The sequence below is a fragment of the Capra hircus genome, chromosome 5, assembly GCF_001704415.2.
Source record: "Capra hircus breed San Clemente chromosome 5, ASM170441v1, whole genome shotgun sequence".
NCBI classification, from domain to species: domain Eukaryota; kingdom Metazoa; phylum Chordata; class Mammalia; order Artiodactyla; family Bovidae; genus Capra; species Capra hircus.
Genome location: NC_030812.1, coordinates 11733474 through 11756502, shown reverse-complemented (window position 1 = coordinate 11756502; position 23029 = coordinate 11733474). Strand labels below are relative to the sequence as shown.

Genomic DNA, 23029 nt, shown 5'->3' with positions numbered 1-23029 from the left:
TCTGTATCATAGTTTGTTCTGTGATTGAGGTTAGAGCAGCCTCACAGCTTTGTTCATTCCCGAACAGGGCAGAAGGAGAAGAGAGTGTCAGAGAATGAGATGGCTGGATGGCATCACCGATGCAATGAACGTGAACTTGGGTAAACTTGCAGGACAGAGGCCTGGTGTGCTGCAGTTCACGGGGTGGCAAAGGGTTGGACATGACTGTGCCACAGAACAAACCAACCAACCAGTGGAATCAAGTTGCTTTCCTTGAGGATCACTTTCACGCTATCTTTAATTTTGGAGGAGATGAAGTTTCTTGTTTTTTTTCCTTCTATTCCATTTCTTAGTCTTTTCTAGCTTTATATTCTACTAGTTCTTCCTTTTTGTGTTAATAATATTATCATCCATTTAGTGACACGAGTTTGAATTATAGAACCATTTTTTTAATTGTTCTCTCTTTTAATCCCCAAGTTCTAATATACTCATCCTCTTAATTATATCTCCTTTTCATTTTCAATCTTCATTAGCTCTTAACTGGGTAAATGCAATACCTACTAGCAAATTCTTTCTCTTTCTTTTCGCCTTTCCTCTACATTAAGAGTAACAGTATCTTTCTGAAATCTATACATCGATACATGCCACTCAAACGCCTCTTGTTTCCATCACCACCAGAATCTGAGACCAAATCCAATGGGTATTTTTCTTACTGCAGATTTTAAGGAGCTCTTGATGTTCCCTCCTTAAAATATTCTTTTCACTTGGCTTCTGTGACCTCATTCTCTCTTATCTGTGGCCTAATACTCTTCATAGCCCCTTGATAGCTTATTGTTTTATGTCTGTTAAATGTGCTTAAGGGTTAATCCTCCTACTCCCATGCCCCTTTTATGCTTTCTTTGACTAAAGGCTCAAAAACTCATATGCCTTCAGCTGGTAAACAAATGAATGAAACGGCTAGGTAGAATACAAGTTACTAACATTTTTGTATGGTATGATAAAAATTATCACATCTGGTCTTAACTGTTTTTTAAAGTAAACTTTGGTCTGTCAAAATTGTCTAAAATTAGTCTGAATCTATCTCTACTCTTTCCCTCGGCAATCTTATCCATATCTCAGTACATGCTGATCATTCCTGCCATTACTTTCCCAGGGCTGCCGTAACAAATCACAACACACTGGGTGGCTGAAACAAAAGAAGTGTGTTCTCTCACAGTTCTGGAGACTAGAGGTCTGAAATCAAGGTATCAGTTGGGGCACGCTCACTGTGAATACTCTTGGAAAGAATCTCTCCTTGCCTCCTCCTTGCCTCTGGTGGTTGCTGGCAACCCTTGCCTCACTCGTTTCTGAGCAATTACATCTACTCCTTTAAATTTAATTCCCAAGTTATCTCCAGTCTGAACTTCTTTCTGGATGTTTTTTTTTTTTTTTTTTTTTTCAGTTATTTTTTTTTTTTAATTTTTTTTTTAAAAATTTTAAAATCTTAAATTCTTACATGCGTTCCCAGACATGAACCCCCCTCCCACCTCCCTCCCCACAACATCTCTCTGGGTCATCCCCATGCACCTGCCCCAAGCAAGCTGCACCCTACGTCAGACATGGACTGGCGATTCAATTCTTACATGACAGTATACATGTTAGAATTCCCATTCTCCCAAATCGTCCCACCCTCTCCCTCTCCCTCTGAGTCCAAAAGTCCGTTATACACATCTGTGTCTTTTTTCCTGTCTTGCATACAGGGTCGTCATTGCCATCTTCCTAGATTCCATATATATGTGTCAGTATACTGTATTGGTGTTTTTCTTTCTGGCTTACTTCACTCTGTATAATTGGCTCCAGTTTCATCCATCTCATCAGAACTGATTCAAATGAATTCTTTTTAACGGCTGAGTAATACTCCATTGTGTATATGTACCACAGCTTTCTTATCCATTCATCTGCTGATGGACATCTAGGTTGTTTCCATGTCCTGGCTATTATAAACAGTGCTGCGATGAACATTGGGGTACATGTGTCTCTTTCAATTCTGGTTTCCTCCGTGTGTATGCCCAGAAGTGGGATTGCTGGGTCATAAGGTAGTTCTATTTGCAATTTTTTAAGGAATCTCCACACTGTTCTCCATAGTGGCTGTACTAGTTTGCATTCCCACCAACAGTGTAGGAGGGTTCCCTTTTCTCCACACCCTCTCCAGCATTTATTGCTTGCAGATTTTTGGATCGCAGCCATTCTGACTGGTGTGAAGTGGTACCTCATTGTGGTTTTGATTTGCATTTCTCTAATAATGAGTGATGTTGAGCATCTTTTCATGTGTTTGTTAGCCATCCGTATGTCTTCTTTGGAGAAATGTCTATTTAGTTCTTTGGCCCATTTTTTGATTGGGTCGTTTATTTTTCTGGACTTGAGCTGCAGAAGTTGCTTGTATATTTTTGAGATTAGTTGTTTGTCAGTTGTTTTGTTTGCTATTATTTTCTCCCATTCAGAAGGCTGTCTTTTCACCTTGCTTATATTTTCCTTTGTTGTACAGAAGCTTTTAATTTTAATTAGATCCCATTTGTTTATTTTTGCTTTTATTTCCAGAATTCTGGGAGGTGGATCATAGAGGATCCTGCTGTGATTTATGTCTGAGAGTGTTGAGATAAGAAAATTTAGTTATCTGCTAAATATTTCTAAAACTAAAAATATGCAAAAATAAACTCACTTCCTAGGGCTACAAATCTGTTCTTCCCCAGTAATAATATGCCATTATGTAATCATGCTATCATGAACTCAACGGACATGAGTTTGAGCAAACTCTGGGAGATAGTGAAGGACAAGGAAGCCTGCCGTGAAAAGACAAGGGGCGCAGAGTCGGACACGACTGAGAGACTGAACAACAACTGTCAAGACATAACCTAAAACCTTGCCATCATCTTTAGCCTTCACTGTCACCCCTCACCACCACCGATTCTATTTCCCTACCACTGGTTACCACGTCAGTTGGTTTTATCTCTGAAAAGTCCTAGTGACTTGCTGTCGCTTCCTATTGTTCAGAAATATAAACAAATGAATGCAATTATTTTGCAATAAACACTCAAAAATATTTTTATGGGACTAAGTACACTTTGCCTTCCACTGAATAACATTCTGAGGCTTCAGTATATCGTTCATGGCTCTCATAATCTGGCTCAGATTTGTTTTTTCATTTTTCTAAATGAAAACCAAATGTCACCTTTTTTAGAAAGTTTTCCTTCATCCCTGAGTTATGAAAAATTATTCTGTCTTCTAGTCTTAATATCATTTGGTTTATACATCCATCACTCATTACTTCTTTTATTCATTTTTTCAATAATTCATATTCGTAGTTGATTAAGATCTATAGATCACGAATACATCACTCTCAGACATGCATGAAAGTTCTGTGTAATTGTTTCTGAACTCCCCGCTGTATCATGAGCTCCCAAAGGGGAAAGACAGACTCTCACTTATCTTACACCCTCTGGTGCCTATTACAGAACTTTGTTGAACTGAATCAACAGAATTACATAGATGAATCAAGGTTATCTGCATGCCCTCATTGAAAATACATGCTCTTAAGATTTCTTTAGATTTAAATGAAATTTGACATATAATTTTATCCAGAAAAAAATAAACAGGCATTATGCTGTTAGAGACATAAATTTTTGTCCCCTAAGTTAATAATCTCAACTTACATTATACTTTCATATGTAGAGGGTTTTAGACTATTTCATTTAAAACCACAATGATTATTATTGAGATAGGGGAAAAAAGATAGGAAAAAATATATAAAGTGATTTTGTAAAGATTTTGCTTTGCTCTTCACATACCTTGCCCTCTTCTCCCTGCTTAGTTGTTCTCCTGTTTATAACCTGACATTAGGTATCCACTTATTCATTTTTCTATTGCCTAATGCCTTCTTTCAAAAAACTAATTTATTTTTGGCAGTGCTGTGTCTTCGTTGTCTTTGGGTGGGGTTCCTCCAGTTGCGGGGAGCAGGGGCTCCTCTTCCTTGGGGCGCACAGACTTATTGCAGCGGCTTCTCTTGTTGCAGAGTGCAGGCTCTAGGGCACATGGGCTTCAGCAGTAGTGACACGCAGGCTCAGCAGTCACGGTTTGTGTGCCCTAGGACACGTGGGCTTCAGTGGTTGTGGTGCACAGCTTTTCCTGCCCCATGACATGTGGCATCTTCCTGGACCAGGGATATGAACCCATGTCTCCCACACTGGCAGGCAGATTCTTATCCACTGCTCTACCAGGAAAGACCCTGATGCCTTCTTATCAGAATATAAGCATAGTGAGGGCAGGGGCTTTGTTTTGTTTAATCTTATATCACTGGTCCCTAAAACAGTGACTAGCATGTGTCAGGCCACCCAATAAATGTTTCTTATATCAAAGGAAAAAACCCAACAAAATCTTTATGAATAAACTAACTAAAATGGGGCAAGATTAACAAAAATATCTGAAACAACCACCAAATAAATGAAAAGATAATTTGTTACAACAGGAAAACACATATCAAAGACATAATTTATCCCCACAATAATCTATAAATTCACTGTATGTCAATAAAAATCCCAACAGCTTTTTAAAGATGGATTTTAACAGTCTGATTCTAAAACTCATTTGACACACAAATCATCAAAATCAGCTTTTACTTTGAACCTGGTCAACAATGTATATTATGATCTAAATATTAGAAAGGAAATGAGATAATTTAAAAATCATTCTTTTTAAACATCAAACATTTTACAACTTTTCTATTAATATGCACTATAAATCACATAAACTTTAATCCCAAATGAAAGACTCAAGCAAACTTTTCTACCTAAGCCTTATTAAATCGTTGATGTGATCAGCATTTCAATTTTCCTCTTGCCAAGATCTCTGGATAAGTAAAATACTCCATTATCAAATTTTAAAATAGTTCCACTGTTAATATTAAATAAGCATTTTAATATTAATTATTTCCTTCTCTGAAAGATGGTGTATCCTTTTCCCAGCCACACAAGAAATATTGGAAAGAATTCTAGCAAAACATGAAACAAAGCCTTATTGTTTGACTTTCGTATCTGGTACTGTTCACCCAAATGTGCACTGAATATCCTGGCTTCCATTGCTGAGCCCAGACAATAAATGAGATGCAGACTGAAGTAACTTAGCAGCAGCAGCAGTAGCAGTCAGCAAGCCTTTCCTGACAGAAATCTCTTTGAGGAAACTGTATCTGGTTTTTAAAAAATATAAAACTGCATTAGTATGTCTTATACAAACCAATGAAATAAAATGGTTACTCTTTTAAAAGTAAATAAATAAAACTCATTTGAAAGAGAAAAATGCATAAGACAATTTTGTATGGAAATACAAAAAACCTCGAATAGTCAAAGCAATCTTGAGAAAGAAGAATGGAACTGGAGGAATCAACCTGCCTGACTTCAGGCTCTACTACAAAGCCACAGTCATCAAGAGAGTATGGTACTGGCACAAAGACAGAAATATAGATCAATGGAACAAAATAAAAAGTCCAGAGATAAATCCACACACCTATGGACACCTTATCTTCGACAAAGGAGGCAAGAATATACAATGGATTAAAGATAATCTCTTTAACAAGTGGTGCTGGGAAAACTGGTCAACCACTTGTAAAAGAATGAAACTAGAACACTTTCTAACACCATACACAAAAATAAACTGAAAATGGATTAAAGATCTAAATGTAAGACCAGAAACTATAAAACTCCTAGAGGAGCACATAGGCAAAACACTCTCCGACATAAATCACAGCAGGATTCTCTATGACCCACCTCCCAGAATACTGGAAATAAAAGCAAAAATAGACAATTTTGAAAACTAAGAACTTTGAAGGACTTGCTCTACCAAATTTCAAAGGTTCAAATAAACTACAGAAATTAAAACAGTATAGTTTTATTATAGGAACCAACAGACTAAAGGAAAAGATAATCTAAAAATGCACTATCTGAGAAAGGTGTCATTTCATATCAATGTGTAAAAGCATAATAAAAAATAGAATTTAGAAAAAATAGAACCATTTTGCAAATCATAAACAAAAATAAACCCAGGTAGATTGTGAAAGTGAAACAAAGTGAAAGTTAAGTCACTCAGTTGTGTCTAACTCTCTGTGACCCCATGGACTGTAGCCCACCAGGCTCCTTTGTCCATGGAATTCTCCAGGCAAGAATACTGGAGGGTTGCCATTTCCTTCTCCAGGGTGCCTTCCCGACCCAGGGATTGAACCCAGGTCTCCCGCATTACAGGCAGACTCTCTACTGACTGAGCCACCAGGGAAGATAGATTATGGAACCAGATAAATCAAAAATTATAGTGAGAGGAGAAAATTATAAAACATGTCACCAATACAGGAGAAGTGAAATAGAACGTGGTACATCCATTCTAAGGAATACTTTGTCCTTATTAAACAAATTTAGTAAATCTATATACGTTAACAATGAAAGTGAAAGTCGCTCAGTCGTGTCTGACTCAGGTGGATTCTTAACAGCTTAGCCACAAGGGAAGGCCAAAATACACTGCCAAGTAAAAGAACAGCACTGTACTGTTCTTCCTTATTAGATCACTACACAGGTCCTCCTAGTTTTCCCAAACTCCTTTTGGAAAGTACTCTGAACTTGAAAGAATGTTTCTAGGTTTAATCCCTGTATTTTTTTTTTTTAAGATCTCTACTCCCTAAGTGATAGCACTCAAACTTACTATCTCTATGTTAATAATTCAGAGATTTATGTTAAACCCAGATTTGTCCTCAGAAACCCAGAATTATCTATCCAACTGATAATATAACCTCCACACTTGTATTTTTAAAACGAACGTCAAACTCAATTGTCCAAAACTGAACAACTTTCTTCTCAATTCTACTCTTTCAGCAGTCATATTTAGGTCACTAAATAACTCCATTTTTCCACTGTTTCAGACCAAAAAACTTTGAGTTACACTTGGCTTTTTTCTTAGAACATTCAAAATATTATCTAAGGGTAAAAGGCATATTAAAACTATACCAAATTACTAAGATTTCTAAGTACTCATATCTTATCAGTTGATTGAATATATTAAAACTAAAAGAATAAATATAATTAAACTATATAAATCAGACCCATACTGTTGCAAAATAAAATTCACATTTTATGGCAAGACAAGAAAAATTTAAATATGAAAAGTTCTTCTCTGTCCTTTGGCCTCCTCTCTCCCCACACTGTGCATTGCATATGTGCCCTATGCATCAACCAAACCTTCCCCGTCAGCAGGAATACCTGCTCAATCATAAAGAACAATTCTCCTAGCATTGAAAACACAGCTCCTTAAAAGATTACATTTCTTCTTGATCTTGAAAGGGGCCAAAATGATGCTTAGATCTGGACTGTGTAAACTGTCAATAATATGCCATTTAATGTATAGCCCTGTGTTCCAAAAAACTTACGTAACTATGCCTTGACTTCTAATGAGTGGAACAGTTCTTAGAGCTTTCTAAGACGCTATTCCCTGGTTTGGCTCAAATAAAGTTTTCCATCTCTTAGATGGACTAATTTTCATCAACACTCTTAAGTTAAAGGATAAATTCAAAACAGTACAACTAGATAAGGCATAACTAGATAATTTAAAAGTAGATAAATTCTAAAAATTGATATACTCTCTAAAAATGCTTAGAATAAATATGGGTATAAAAATTTGGTAACTTAAAATATAAAACTTATGTGTAGCTCTCAGTAAGTTTCAAATTGTAAAGGAAGTACAGAAAAAGATCCTATTAGGTTGGTACAAACATAATTGCAGGTTCGGACTGTGAATTTTAAATCATTATAACTAGGCTTAAACACATCTTTATTAGTCAAAATAGGAACCACTACAATCAATACATTTTTGCCAATGAAAAACAAATTTGTTTATTCCTGTAGCATAAAAATCTGTGCTTCAGGATTCGATGGACTTTTGCAAAGCATTTTCTGCCTCCTGCTGGTTGTGGAAGCATTTTTCCCTGCAAAAAAGTCATTGAGACGCTTGAAGAAGTGGTAGTCAGTTGGCGAGAGGACAGGTGAGTATGGCGGATGAGGCAAAACTCCACAGCCCAGTTTGTTCAACTTTTGAAGCACTGCTTGTACAACGCATGGTCAGGCATTGTTGTGGAGAATTGAGCCCATTCTGCTGACCAATGCTAGCTGCAGGCACTGCAGTTTTCAGTGCATTGCACTGATTTGCCAAGTACACTTCTCAGATGTAATTGTTTTTCTAAGATTCAGCTGTAATGGAGCAGATGGGCAGCAGACCATCCAACAGTGACCAGAACTTTTTTTCCCCAGTGTACTTTTAACACCAAATTAATAGGTATTAATTAATGTATTAACATATTAATGACATTCTACTCTATGTGTCCATTAAGATATTCTATACATAGGTTGAATCATATGAAACTGCTATCATTGCTGGGTTTTGTAGCTGAAAAATGGTTGAACACCAGCAATTTCATTGAGTTCAACCTAATCACTCCTTAACTTAAATATTGTTGCTTTTGTTTAGTTGCTAAGTTGTGTCTGACTCTTTTGCAACCCCATGGACTATAGCCCATCAGGCTCCTCTGTCCATGGGATTTCCCAGGCAAGAATACTGGAGTAGGCTGCCATTTCCTTCTCCAACTATGACCTTTTTTGGTGCAAGTTTGGCTTGGGGAAGTGCTTTGGAGCTTCTTCTCAGTCCAGCCACTGGAGCTGGTTGTTGTCAGTTATATAAAATTCACTTTTCGTCACACATTGCAATCCGATTGAGAAATGGTTCATTGCTGTGTAGAATTAAGAGACAACGGCACTTCAAAACTGTGACTGCTTTGATTTTCGGTCAGTTCGTGAGGCACCCACTTACCAAGCTTTTTCACTTTTTCAATTTGCTCCAGATGCTGAATGACCATAGAATGGTCAACATTGAGTTCTTCAGCAACTTCTCACGTACTTATAAGAGGATCAACTTTGACTATGGCTCTCGATCGGTCACTATCAACTTCCGATGGCCAGCCACTATGCTCCTCATCTTCAAGGATCTTGGAAAACTTCTTGAACCACCACTGAACTGTATGCTCATTAGCAGTTTCTGGGCCCAAATGTGTTGATGTTATGAGTTGTCTCTGCTGCTTTATGATCTATTTTGAACTTGTATTAAAAAATCACTTGAACTTGCTTTTTGTCTAATATAATTTCTATAGTCTAAAATAAATATAAAATAAACAGCAAGTAATGTAATTAGCAAAAAAATCAGGAAATGGATATTAAAATGATGAATAACGTAGCCACATTTATTTAAAAATGTATTTCAATATCAAAAGGCAAATTTCAACAATGCAAAACCACAACTCGTTTTGCACCAACCTAACAGAATTCAAGACATTTGAAGAAAGTCACAGCAGAACAGATATTCACATTAATTAATTATCAAATCTATAATATGAATTGAGGCCCTACTGTGTCTTCTACTGCTTTCACCAAAAGAATCTTCAATTTAAGTCACTGAGATATATATCCCATGTATGGTCTTTTGCTTCACAGAATCCTCTAAAGAGAGTGGCTGATTAGTCAATGGTAAAAGGGTAATTTATCATTTCTCATTTGTTTCTCTCTAGACTATACCAGGTTAGCCATATTTACATCATCTTTTTTTCTGTTTCTCCACTTGTAGCTCTATTATATAATCAGTATATTAATATTTCACCTATCCTTTGGTTAAAAATGTTGCTGGAAACATAATCTCACAGGAATATGTAAATTAAAGTCCTAGTTTAAAATACATTGCTTTAACAGAGTCACATCTACATTCAAACACCGTTTCTGAATGAATCAGCCTATATACTACTGCATTGGTAGTTTTTTAATTGGCCATGCCACGTGGCATGTGGGATGTTAGTTCCCTGGGCAGGGATTGAACCTGCCTCCTCTCTACTGGAAGTGCAGAGTCTTAATCACTGGACTGCCAGGGAAGTCCTGCTTTGCTATTTTTATGCATGACTATAAGAACAGCTATGTCTGAGTATGGATAGAAAACACTGCACTGGTCTGGCAAACACTGTGAAAGCAGCATCTCAATGGTGCATCTTACTGTGCATAACAGATTTCCTCTGTTGCTCTTCATGTACTCTATATTCAAGACTCCAGTCTTGATGAAATAGCTTATATTGAGACACATATGGAATATCTGAAACACTAAGACAATGAGACAATCTTTACATGAATATCATGAATCACACTGTAAACTTCATTCCTAAGAAAATTTTGCTCATTGTGCCAGACTGATGATGAAAGAAATTTAAACAACGTGCTTATAATTTATCACATAAAAAAAGAAATGTGCAAATACAATATTTATAGCAAAATATTTTCAACATTATTTGCCATATAGAATACAAACCCAAATTTGTATATAGAACTGGTAGAATGTAAACTAGTTTTTTTTTTAAGGCTGTTTTATATTAGTTTGATTGTAAACTTTTTGATAAGAATTTCTGTTAGCTTTGATTTCATATTACCTTACGGTTTGAAGCATATATTTCTCTTTAGTACTTCTTTTAAGTGAATATGTATTAATTTTCAATTTTAGATTTAATGAAATTCTTCTTTTACTTATTATGAGCACAGTGAAAACTTGTTATTTTGCTAAATAAATACAATCTGCATGAGCTTCTAAAACCACTTTCTGTTAGTCATGAAAAACAATGAAGTGCAAATTAAAGAAAGGGGAACATATATTAAAACTCCATGTCTAACTACTTGTAGGCAGCAAGAAGATTCCCTATGGCAAAAGTAATCAGAGCCAATACTCTAGAAAATGTACAACTGACTGGAGATCAGATACAGCTGTCTGTGTGAGGTAACTATGCACAGACTGCCAAGTACATCTAGAAATCTCTGTATTCACTCCATGTTAATTGGCAAGAATTTCCCTTAGACTTAGGCCCAGCTGAACAGTGAGAAATAATGTGATGTTGTAACTAAAGGTTATAAACACCTGAATCTACAGAGTTGACAGTAGAGTCTACTTATCTGCTTTTAAGATTACAAGATCAATACCTTCTTCAAGCCAAGGTATCTCCTGATGGTTACTGATTCTAGACAAATTTAATAAACTGTTAATATTGATAGTTAAGAAAATGAAAGCTTAAATAAGCATTTAACTGGGAATTTATTGTTAGATAATTTTTACTTAACATAAAGCTTTCGGAAAATTTAAGGCCATTATTACAATGACATAGATTTAAGAGTATGATTTGCAAAAACTCTTGATTATCCTTCAAATGCAGAATCATAGCAGGAAAGTAGAGTATTTGTTTATGCAAACCCTATATAATTAAGAAGAAAAGAAACCAGGGCTAAATCTAAATATTGTGATAAATACAGGTGAGGTTCAGTTTAAATAAAAGACATATTTTGGAAAGCTATATTCAAGTCATAAGATCATCAGAGTCATAAGTGAGACCTTCATGATCATCCAATTTTTCTTTTTACTAATTTACATATGATCCACAAAGGTAAACTTATTTATACAAGGCCACAGCACTGCAGAGAATAGTAAAACTCTAGTCAATCAAAGAATCTCCTCCCTATGGGATACTTTTGGACTTTCTCGGGAATTTACATATTACTATCTCAGAGCATCGGAATCTAATACAGCACCTATTACACTGTCTTTTGTTACACGTGTGTCTTTTGTTATATGTCTTCCCATTGGGTTGTCAATTTCTGCATACTGTCCTACCTAGGTATCTAGGAAAATGGGCAGTTGGTGGATACACAGTTTCCTGAGTATCTCCTGTATCTTAGCATATCCTATGCCAAATAAATTTTCTCTGATATTCTCAATGCCCAAGATCAGTTCTTATGCTCTTATTAAATCAGTTCTTATGCTCTCTTAATTTCAGAGAGTCTTCATTTTAATTTCAGGTTGATTTTAAAATTAGTCAGACTTGCTAAAAGAATTCCATGCCCCAATATCCAGATTCTGGATCAAATAGTAATGATTTATAAGAAAGGCTAAAAGAAAGTTAATTTAAACAAATTAATTTGAAATATTACCAATCATTTATAAATTACTTGTTTTTAAAACTTTATTTTTGGATGGTGAAGGAAGGGAAGGATTGGGAGTTTGGAATTAGAAGATGCAAACTATTATGCATAGGATAGATAAACAACAAGATCCTACTGTGTAACAAAGAACTATATTCAATATCCTGTGATAAACCATAATGGAAAACATATGAAAAAGAATGGATATATGTACTGGAGTAGGAAACGACAACTCACTCCAGTATTCTTGCCTGGGAAATTCCACAGACAGAGGAGCCTGGTGGGCTACAGTCCAAGGGGTGGTAAAGAGTCGGAAACCATTTAGTGACTAAACAAACAGTATATGTGAATCATTTTGCTGCACAGCAGAAATTAATACATTATAAATAAACTATACTTCAATAAAATTATTTTTGAAAATCTCTTTTCTTCAAAGAATCATTTTGGAATATAATCAATTGCTTATAATTTGTTTTTAATAATAACTTGTTTTTATTTTCTCAAATTTTATGCTAAAATTCTTTTAAAATTTTAAGTAATGAACATGTGATATAGTAGGAAGTTTAGAAATCTGGAAAATCTCCGTGAGATTCATTTGAGAAACTGAAGTCCTTATGTGAAAAGTTGACCAGTGAAAAAGAAATAAACTAAAGAAGGCATAAATATTCCTTTATATTTGTCTACATAAAGGAACTTATTTTTTTGACAAATATATATTCAGCACTAGCTGCATACCAGACACTGTTTGGGAGGTTTTATACATAGGTTGATTTGCTGCTTAAGTGAGCAGATAGGTTGACTTGCTGCTTAAGTGAATAAACTCACTTACTTAAAACAAACAAACATATATTTAAATTTATTTCAAACTGTGACTCAAAGTCAGTGGTGCAGTGAGGTTGACTCCAGAGAGAGCTGACTGTGTCATCTTTTCCCAGTTAAGCATTCAGTGACAACAGTGATAGCCTGAAACTGGCCAATCTGGGTGTATTTATACCATGGATACCAGGAAACGCTACATATTAGAGCTTTTATCCAGGGACGGAGCAAAATCATTTAAACATTTACTGTCACACCACTGGCTACAACCCATTAATGGGTCATGAAATTTAGTAGATCGTGATCAGTATGTCTAAAAAATTTAATAGAAATAGAATTAAAAATATGAGCACACATTTGTGTTGTGAGATCTAGCACCTTTCAAAGAACAAATATACTAAAACCTGACCAGAAACTCCTGCTGCATGTGCTCCAGTTTTCCACTAAGCCCCTCTGACAATAGATGTCAGCTCACATCTGACTGGAGTTTGCCTTTTGAATAGGAATGTAAGCAGCTAGTTAACTCCTTTGGGGTGAATGCTTCTACTGCACTAGTTGTCCTAGCCTTGATCCCACGATTTCTGGTTTTCCCACTGTTTCACTGTTAGGGTACCAGAGAATCTCACAGTTGAAAATTCATAGGTCGTGACAGCTTCTGCTTTTGGTCATGTTACTGTTCTGCTCAAAATTTTCATTTTGAAATGGACTTTCCATATGAGGTCCTCTTGGACTGACCTCTGCCTTTCTTTTTAACCTTATATCACTCTTCTGTACTTCATGTGAATCAAGCCACCACCCAGAATATTCATTCATCTCCAAGGAGTGACCTGCCATGCCTTAACTCACCTTGTTCCTAACACTTGGAATGCTTCTCTCAACAATTTTGTCTACCTAAATCCTAACCTACAAAGCTCAACTCAAAAATTACTATTAATATCTTTGCAAAGCTTTTCCTGATTTCCTAACAGGAAATCCTTTCCATCTTCTAGCTGGAATAGCTCTTTTAATAGTTATCATATTCTCTTTTTTTCCCTTACCTCTAAGAAATCATTTATAAATTGTATATGTTCACATATAATCTGTCACATAAAATTTGTTATGCTTTGTTGTTGCTATCATTGTTGGCTTGCTATATATTTATAGTGCATAACAGTTAGTCTTAAGGTAAAAGTTTCACCAAAGAAGAAGCATTCAGAACAAGACTTTAGATCCACCTGTACTGGATAGGATCTCAGAAGACAGGTCTTAAATAAGATAGAAATCTTTCTCTCCTGTCATAGTACAGAAAAAGGTAATAGGTACAAAGTGTGTTATCCAGAGCCCAGAAGTCAGGCTGCTCTGCTATGCTTAAAGAGTTAGCTACAAACTTTAGTATCAAGGTCACTGTTACTCCTTAGCCAGTAAGAAGAGTGAAAAAAAATAGAGGAACAAGCAGCTTCCTTTTAAATAAATTGCACACATTATCTGACTACATTCTACTGGCTTGAATTTGTCACATGGGAGTCAGGGACTGTAGCTGGGTGATGTCTGCTCTACTAAAACTAAGAGAAGTTCTATTATTAAAAGAAAGAAGAGGAAAATTCCTATCGGTGTCCTAAATTGAGAAACTTTATAGTAGGATGGATATCATACGCCCTTGACAAATTTCTATTTGATATAGAAATGGCAGGACCAGGTTGAAACATGAAGCTAAAAGATGACCTGTAGCCCTCCTTTGTTTAAAAAAAAAAAAAAAAGGAAATGGAGAGCTCTAGGGAGGATCACCTTAATTCCCTGAAACACATTCAGATCAAGGGTAAATGCAAGTGAGCTGTAGGCTTTCAAGGGTTATACCCTTTGTATTTAACCGTGCAGATCTGCAGTATTAGAAGGGCACTGAAGATACGAGCAGACTTCCGGTCATTGGGTTGAGAAGATGAGGAGAGATCAAGCAAACATCTGTTCCCTGACAAAGGCTGCTCCCAGAAAGGGCTCCTATCAAGCCCACTGAAGAAGCTCTATGCAACCACCTGACGTGACTCTCTGGGGTCCCAGCTCTTTCTCTACTCATCTTGCACTCCAAAGTCTCTGGTATCATCATATCAATTTACAGGAAAAGTAAATTACCTTTCATTCCTCAGACCAGGCCTGAATGACTCGTTACAGAACTGAGATCAAATTCTGACAGAATGCTTAGCAGGTAGAATTACTAGGCTGAACAGAGACAGATGACCAAGATCAGAGGCAACAAAGAAAAAGAAAAGTAATGTTTCTGTCTTGTATTCAATTTTAAGAGAAAAAAATATTTCCCAGGAAACCCCTTCGGAGATACGCTCCTCATGCTTCATTGGTAACAACTGTTTCATATCCATTCTTAAATAAACGGAATCATTGTAGCTAATTTATATTGAGAGTCACATATTTCTGAGGCGACAGCAGCACTCAGTCTTCCTAATCACTGACGCTTGAACAAAGTCATAGTTCAGTTAACACGGAAAAAGAGAGATGTGGATCTGGAGAGGTAACCAGTAGTGTTTCTTCAGCATTTCTCTACCTTGACAGGAAAAACAACCAAAAGAAGTTCTCTCTCCAGCTTCTACGGAAAGAAATAGTATCAGTATTTCAAATTAATAGTATCAGCATTTCAAATTAACTATGATAATCAATATTAAGACAAAATACTGAAACAAGTCAAACTTGGGAAAACATATACCTATATATATATATACTATAAAGCTCTGCAATAAAACTGTTTCTGTTATTTCATGTTCTCCTAGGAACTACTGGCTCATAATGTATAAATATTTAAAAGCAGTTTTTAAAGCATATGGTGGAACTTTGGTATTCATAATTGCTCAGAGAGTTTTGAGGTATTTTTGAAAATTAACATTCATGACAGACCACCACTATGGTCTACCACAGCATACTGGCTAAACATATTCATGTAAAACACATATTGTTTACATAGTACAATATCATCACAAAAAGTTGCAGTGTACTTAGCAGACTTTTCTACTATACTATGTTGGACTATTAATAACTCAGATTTACATCCCAAAGGGCAAAACTGCCCCAATTTAAACTTGAAAACAGCTGTGCAAACAAACTGAGGGTTAGGGGCAGGTGTGTAAGATATCAGAGGAGCAAGACATGACATACTTGATGATTCGAAGTTATCACTCCATGGAAAAGGGAGTGAAGTCGCTCAGCCGAGTCCAACTCTTAGCGACCCCATGGACTGTAGCCCACCAGGCTCCTCTGTCCATGGGATTCTCCAGGCAAGAGTACTGGAGTGGGTTGCCACTGCCTTCTCCAGGGGATCTTCCTGACCCAGGGATAGAACCCAGGTCTCCTGCATTGTAGGCAGATGCTTTACCATCTGAGCCACCAGGGAAGGCCATCACTCCATGGAACCTAGTCCTAAATATGTGACAGGAAATACTCCAACCTTGTCCATGCAAACATCTTGCCCTATAAGTTAGTTTATCCTAATATTATGATCAAACTGTACAGTGGTGGATTTCTATTTTAGGAATACTGTGAATGCTGTACATACAAAATAAGACCACATCCGTATTCCATCTTTCCAAACAATCACGGCTAAATAGTCAAGAACAAAAAGTCGGCTGTTGTCTGCTTTCACACACACACACACTCACACCCACACACACACCCACACATACTCACACACACACACACACCCACACACCCACTCATCAGTAAAGTTGAGCTATCAAAATTCTAGTAGTGCTCATATAACTATCTTGGACATTTTTTTCTTGTTCCAGATTGTCTTCTTTGATTTTGCCTAGTTTCTAACCCTTTATTGTGCATTTTTGCCTGTATGTTTGATTTCCCTGGGTTTTCACTCTGAGCTCGATGCTTCAATGACTTTTGGGGGGTTAATTCTCTGTAGCCTAGAATTTGATATACCCTTTTTTCTTGGATTCAGTCTTTGTTTGGATCTGCAAACTAGCACATGAGTAGAGTCCACCTAAGTCCCTGCATGGGAGAGATTAAAACAACTACAAACAACCTTGAATATATTTCTATAGAACATCTTCTAAAATTCTGTATGTCTTCTTAGGAACCATAATACATATTTGTTTTCAATGATGCTGTTCATTAGAATTCCTACAGTGCTTCTTAAAAATGCTTATATTAAAATCCCATTCTTAGAGATACTTCAGAAGGTCAGAAGTAGCTCCCAAGCATCTAGAAACTGCAGCTGTCATATATGATCCATCTGGACAGCCAGGGTTGAGAAATAGTTATAAAAATCACAGGAGATGGTTCATATCTTCTCTAGTTTCATTATAGGCAATGGGAAGAAAAATGAAGATGGGGTGTGAGAAAAGGAGTGAATTTTTGGCATCCAGTTTTTAAGAAGAGAAAGTATAACAGTCCAAAGCTAGGCAAAGCTCAATATAAACCTAGGTTGCTTTTGTTTTTCCTATCACTTATTTTCCTACATTTTTCTCCTACCTTTTGGCTTTCAAACTCTCTGCTTTCAAAGTATTTGAAGATAATCACCTTGCATACATCTCCACCAGCTTCATCATATGACTCAGTCCTGTTCCCTCCTGCTTGTTCTTTGCTTTCCTAACAAGCAAGACTCCCAAGCCTCCGTGCTTTTCAGGTATTTATGAGGAAATCAAATAACATTAAGATAATACTATCAGCTTTTGCCACTGAAGTCTAGTTCATAGATCTTAAGCCACTGAGATCATAATCTCAATGATTTCCAATGGTTAGGACATTTTTGACAGGAAGGCCTTCGCATGAATTAACTCTGCCTACAAGAAGGAAAATGAGAGTTTGTAGCTGCCAGTCACAGTCATTAGCAAACCTTTCCAACACTTTTTCTTGTCTGAGTTCTGGGGCCAAACTCCTCCTATCAATGCAGTGAAGAAGGGCAACTGCCACTCAAGTATTTATTCAGCACACATTGTACAAACACTGATCAACATGAACCATGTCTGAGGCAATGCGCTGAGTTCTGAAGATAAAAAAGTAAACAAAAACTAGTGTCTACATTCTGAATATCAATCTATCAAATCTTTCCATGGCAGAAATGAAGCGGCAAAGCTGAAGATGTGGTGCACCGATCTTCCTTCAGATTCTGCGAAAACCTCTCTAATGAACAGGCCTTATTCAAAGATATTTTTTCATCTTAATTTGAGTACATGGTCAATAAATACTTCTAAACAATTTATAATAGTGTGTCAGAAAAGGTACCTAAGTGGACTCATAAAACAAAGGACTTTCCTCAATCATTTCATTTAGCTCTAAAAATATTTATCTTCCCGTATGTTTATGTTTTGGGCTCCAAAATCACTGCAGATGGTGATTGCAGCCATGAAATTAAAAGATGCTTACTCCTTGGAAGAAAAGTTATGACCAACCTAGATAGCATATTCAAAAGCAGACACATTACTTTGCCGACTAAGGTCCGTCTAGTCAAGGCTATGTTTTTTCCTGTGGTCATGTATGGATGTGAGAGTTGGACTGTGAAGAAGGCTGAGCGCTGAAGAATTGATGCTTTTGAACTGTGGTGTTGGAGAAGACTCTTGAGAGTCCCTTGGACTGCAAGGAGATGCAACCAGTCCATTCTGAAGGAGATCAGCTCTGGGATTTCTTTGGAATGAATGATGCTAAAGCTGAAGCTCCAGTACTTTGGCCACCTCATGCGAAGAGTTGACTCATTGGAAAAGACTCTGATGCTGGGAGGGATTGGGGGAAGGAGGAGAAGGTGACAACAGAGGATGAGATGGCTGGATGGCATCACTGATTCGATAGACCTGAGTCTGAATGAACTCCAGGAGTTGGTGATGGACAGGGAGGCCTGTCGTGCTGGGATTCATGAGGTCGCAAAGAGTCAGACACGACTGAGTGACTGAACTGAACTGATGTTTGTTTATACTTTACTGAAACACATTATAAATAAATGTAACTAAGAATATTAAATTACTATTTGCCTAGAGAAGACTAACACAAAATGGACTGACAAAGGAGCAGCTAGTGAGCAACTAGTCAATCTTTTAAATAGCTTCCTACCCTGGCAAGTAGTTTCTGCCAACCCCTTTAAGAATAAAATGGAAGAACCAGACAAAGGATGTAAATTGTACCAGTAACATTTCCTGGCTGTCATGAAATAAGGATAGCCACTTAAATCTGAATTTCTTTACATATTTAACAAAAGTTAGAGAACAAATAAAATTACTCATAAACCACTTATACTAGATATGTAGATTTAAATGTACATTAAGAAATAAACATCTCAAATCAGTGGAACCAGCTCTGGGAATCATTCCAGAGGGAGAGTCAGATGTGGAAAAATGTGTGTGACAGGGAACAGAGTACACTGCCAAGAGACAGGACCCCATTGTATGAAGAACAGAGATAAAGGCTGAGACCTGATGATACACAGCAAGCGCTGCAAGGGTACCACAGGCCCAGAGATGGCAGTCTTAAGATGGACCACCTACAGAGAGGGAAGCCCTTTGGAAGGGGAAGGCATTTTGGTGGTGGGTGGTGGTGGAGGGTGAGGCGGAGGGGGATGATGTTAAAGTGAAAGAAGGAAGCAGGGAGCTGAAATTAAAGATCTTATACTATAAGACAGTATTTCTGAACTGAAAGACACAGCAAGTGGCTCCATCTACTCCCAAATGGGCCAATTGTTAAAAAAATCCCTATAGAACTTCCCTACATAGAATTTTATGCTTGATGAGCCAGGAGAACACTTTCCATTTAATAATTTAAAAGCTGTAAAACTGTGATTGCCTTAAATGTTTTCTTTTGTTTTCTTCCTCATTTCTTTTAGGAAAGAGGTATACAAAGGGTTATACACTAATGTAAATATTTGGTTATATAGAGTAAAAAAAAAAAAAATTAGGTTTACTTCCCCGCCCTCCCCGGTTTTATCTTGAAAATTTGTGTACTCAGAGCAAAGTTGGAAATAATAATATGACAAACATATTTTCCATTTAAATTAAACTATTGTTAACTTTTTGCCAATTTGCTTTCTTTCTCTCACTCTGTGTATCTCTACATATTCACAATTTTACATCTGCATATCTTTTCTAAAAGATAGTTTTTAAAACACTGACATAAAAAAGTTCAAACTCCCCTCTTCTGCACAAAAACTTTTGCCAGTGTTAAGGAGGACCTCTGTTTCACCCAGCCAAATTTCAGTATACAATAACAATTTTTACCTCTTGGACATGACTAAATAAAAAAAATAATCAAAATTTCATACTCATCTGGGCTTTATAACTGAAAAAAAAAAAAAGAGCAAACAATGCCATCTACATTGATACAACTTCCTGACCTAAAAATTCTTGGCAAGGGACACTGGATATTGATAAATAACTCATTAAACTAATAGAAAGGAGAACTGCTAATATTAATAAACTAAATAACCACCTAATGTGATACCATGTCTAATAGAGAGATATAACATATAAAATGGGTCAAAGGAGGAATTTCTGGATCTGCTCTAGAAGAAAGACGGCAGGTGCTTCCAGTCTTGTCTACGCACTCTGTCCTGCACTCCTCAGGTACCTTTTCAGCCCAAGGAGCAAATAGTTTGAATACTATTATTTTAAACCAACTGCAGGTCTCCGCCTTTTTGAAAGCATGGTGTTTTGACACTTCAAAATAGAGTAAGAGACTTTTTGTGAGGGAGAAATATCAGTATGCCTTACAAGATGGAGAAGAGTTTGGAAACGAAAGCAAATCTTGTCAACTCTATATTTATGACAAAATAATTTAGCTTCACTACATTAGGCAATGTGTATCTGACAAATATTTTTAAATAGAAGTTCTCTAAAAAATGTATCACACAAAATTTTCACATATTTGCAGTTTTTATGCTGCAATAACTGAGCTTAAGAATTGATGCTTTTGAACTGTGGTGTTGGAGAAGACTCTTGAAAGTCTCCTGGACTGCAAGGAGATCCAACCAGTCCATCCTAAAGGAGATCAGTCCTGGGTGTTCACTGGAAGGACTGATGTTAAGCTGAAACTCCAATACTTTGGCCACCTGATGCGAAAAGCTGATTCATTTGAAAAGACCCTAATGCTGGGAAATATTGAAGGCAGGAGGAGAAGGGGACGACAGAGGAGGAGACGGCTGGATGGCATCACCAACTCGATGGACATGAGTCTGGGTAAACTCCAGGAGTTGGTGATGGACAGGGAAGCCTGGCGTGCTGCGGTTCACGGGGTTGCAAACAGTCGGACACGACTGAGCGACTGAACTGCAGACTATACTATGGTAAAAAAAGAAACTATCACAAAATACACAAGTGACAATGCATCAAATTTCATTTGATGTAACATTTTTAAAATTGTAAGAATATCAGACCTTATTTCAAATGCTAATTCAAAATGACAATACTGTCAACAACAAAAAAGAGGGAGAGAGATAAAGCAGTGATTTTGCTTGAATAAAAAAAATCATGAGGCATGAAGAACTCTGTACCTTTATGTGGGTTTTCAAACTCTTCAGATAAGAGGTGATAGCAGCAACCCACGCTGCAAACTCCTTTGACTTCAGACTTGGAAGTGAATATTCGCAGAGTATTTGGAGCAAGATCACCACAAGTATGTAGACCTACCATCAAACAATCCTTAAAAGACAAGAAGAAAAGAAATGCTGGAAATTAAAAGGAGGGGTAAAACACATTTCAGGTGAAGACTGTATATGTTTATCAGAATGCAGAGCTTTAAAAATGCAGAGCTGACTAGAAAGTATTGTATGTCCCATTTTTATAACATAATTATTTCCCTTATAGGTAAAATGATTGTGATCTTTTATCAAAACTGACATACTTCTGAGTTGATTTTCTAATGCTTTTTGTTACTTGTCCATTTTACTTTTCTCTGGTCTCTTTCACAATTAATATTTGCTTAACAACTAGACAAAATAAAGGTTGACTTGACCAATCAAATGTAGGCAGTGTTATTAGGACAAACTTGTGATTTGAGATACATTAATATCATAACAGTCAATTTTTAAATTGCATTTCACCATTCAAAACTTATAAAACCTGCCATACAAAAGAAATTCAAAAGGAATTAAGCCTTGCTAAGTTGGCATTTCTACTCCAACATCAACAAAGTTTACTTAGTTTACTCATTACACCAAATATGACAATATTAATTCCAAATAAAAAATGTTGCTCTTAATTTTATAACGTGAATTACATAAAATTCCTTTGGAACGTTTCTCCAAATTACTTAAAGCCTAATTTAAATGCATACAGAGTGGTTACACTGGCACGCACTCAAAAGAATTTCGATCAGTATGCTATTTAACTCTTCAGTTGCATAATTTCATCATCTGTAAAATGAAGCCAATAATAGTATCTCATCTCAATGGGTTGTTGCAAGACTTTAATAAGTTAATACTTGTAAGTGATTTAGTATAATCTCTGGCACATGATAACATTTAGTAAATGTTTTATATTCTTATATCAGGTTATTATAAATATGATGCATATTGTAAATGTTTAAAACAACAGACATTAAGTTGTGAATCAAATATATTATTATGACTATTTTAGGAACAAATACAACTACTTCATTTGAGTTATTTTACAAAAACTAATGCTTTAGTTCATATAATCTAGATATGTGTGTGATTGCTGCAATCATGTCTGACTCATTGGGACTCATGGACCATAGCCCTCCAGACTCCTCTGTCCATGCGATTCTCCAGGCAAGAACACTAGAGTGGGTAGCCATCCCCTTCTCTAGGAGATCTTCCTGACCCAGGGATCGAACCCAGGTTTCTTGCATTGCAGGCAGGGCTGAAGTCTAACCTTTCTAAAGAAAAGAATTGTACCTGTACACTGCTTTGGACAGATAAAATATTCAGTTGCTTCAATCGTTATTCTCTTCAAAGCACATTTTATGGAATGTTGTGCAACTATTTTGCTTTTCTAAGTGATTAGACAGCTTGGGTAGGTTTTACTTAGATGTATGTTATAAATAATAAGAAATTCAGAGAGAAAGGGTTTATTGCTAATTAAGGGTAGATCATAGAGGTACAAATCTCTCTTTTTAAGCTTAGCACTCCCTAAAGACAACACAATAACATTTAACCTCATTCTTTACTGTATTCATTATACAGGATTGGTTAATAGTATCAGCAGGTGGCAAACAAAAATCTGCGATTAGCACAGTATCCTAAT

At 36.4% G+C, this 23029-nt stretch overlaps 1 protein-coding gene across 3 annotated transcripts in view; it reads right to left on the bottom strand.

Moving 5' to 3' along the window:
* METTL25 (methyltransferase like 25) overlaps positions 1 to 23029 on the bottom strand; it is a 130511-nt gene that overhangs the window by 68268 nt on the left and 39214 nt on the right. For all 3 annotated transcript variants that reach the window (XR_001295652.2, XM_013963711.2, XM_013963710.2), the window contains exon 5: positions 21316 to 21463. Coding sequence is in view for 2 of the 3 variants with exons in the window: in XM_013963711.2 (XP_013819165.2) it covers positions 21316 to 21463 (148 nt within the window). In the remaining variant the exon portion in view is untranslated. The remainder of the gene's footprint in view (positions 1 to 21315; positions 21464 to 23029) is intronic.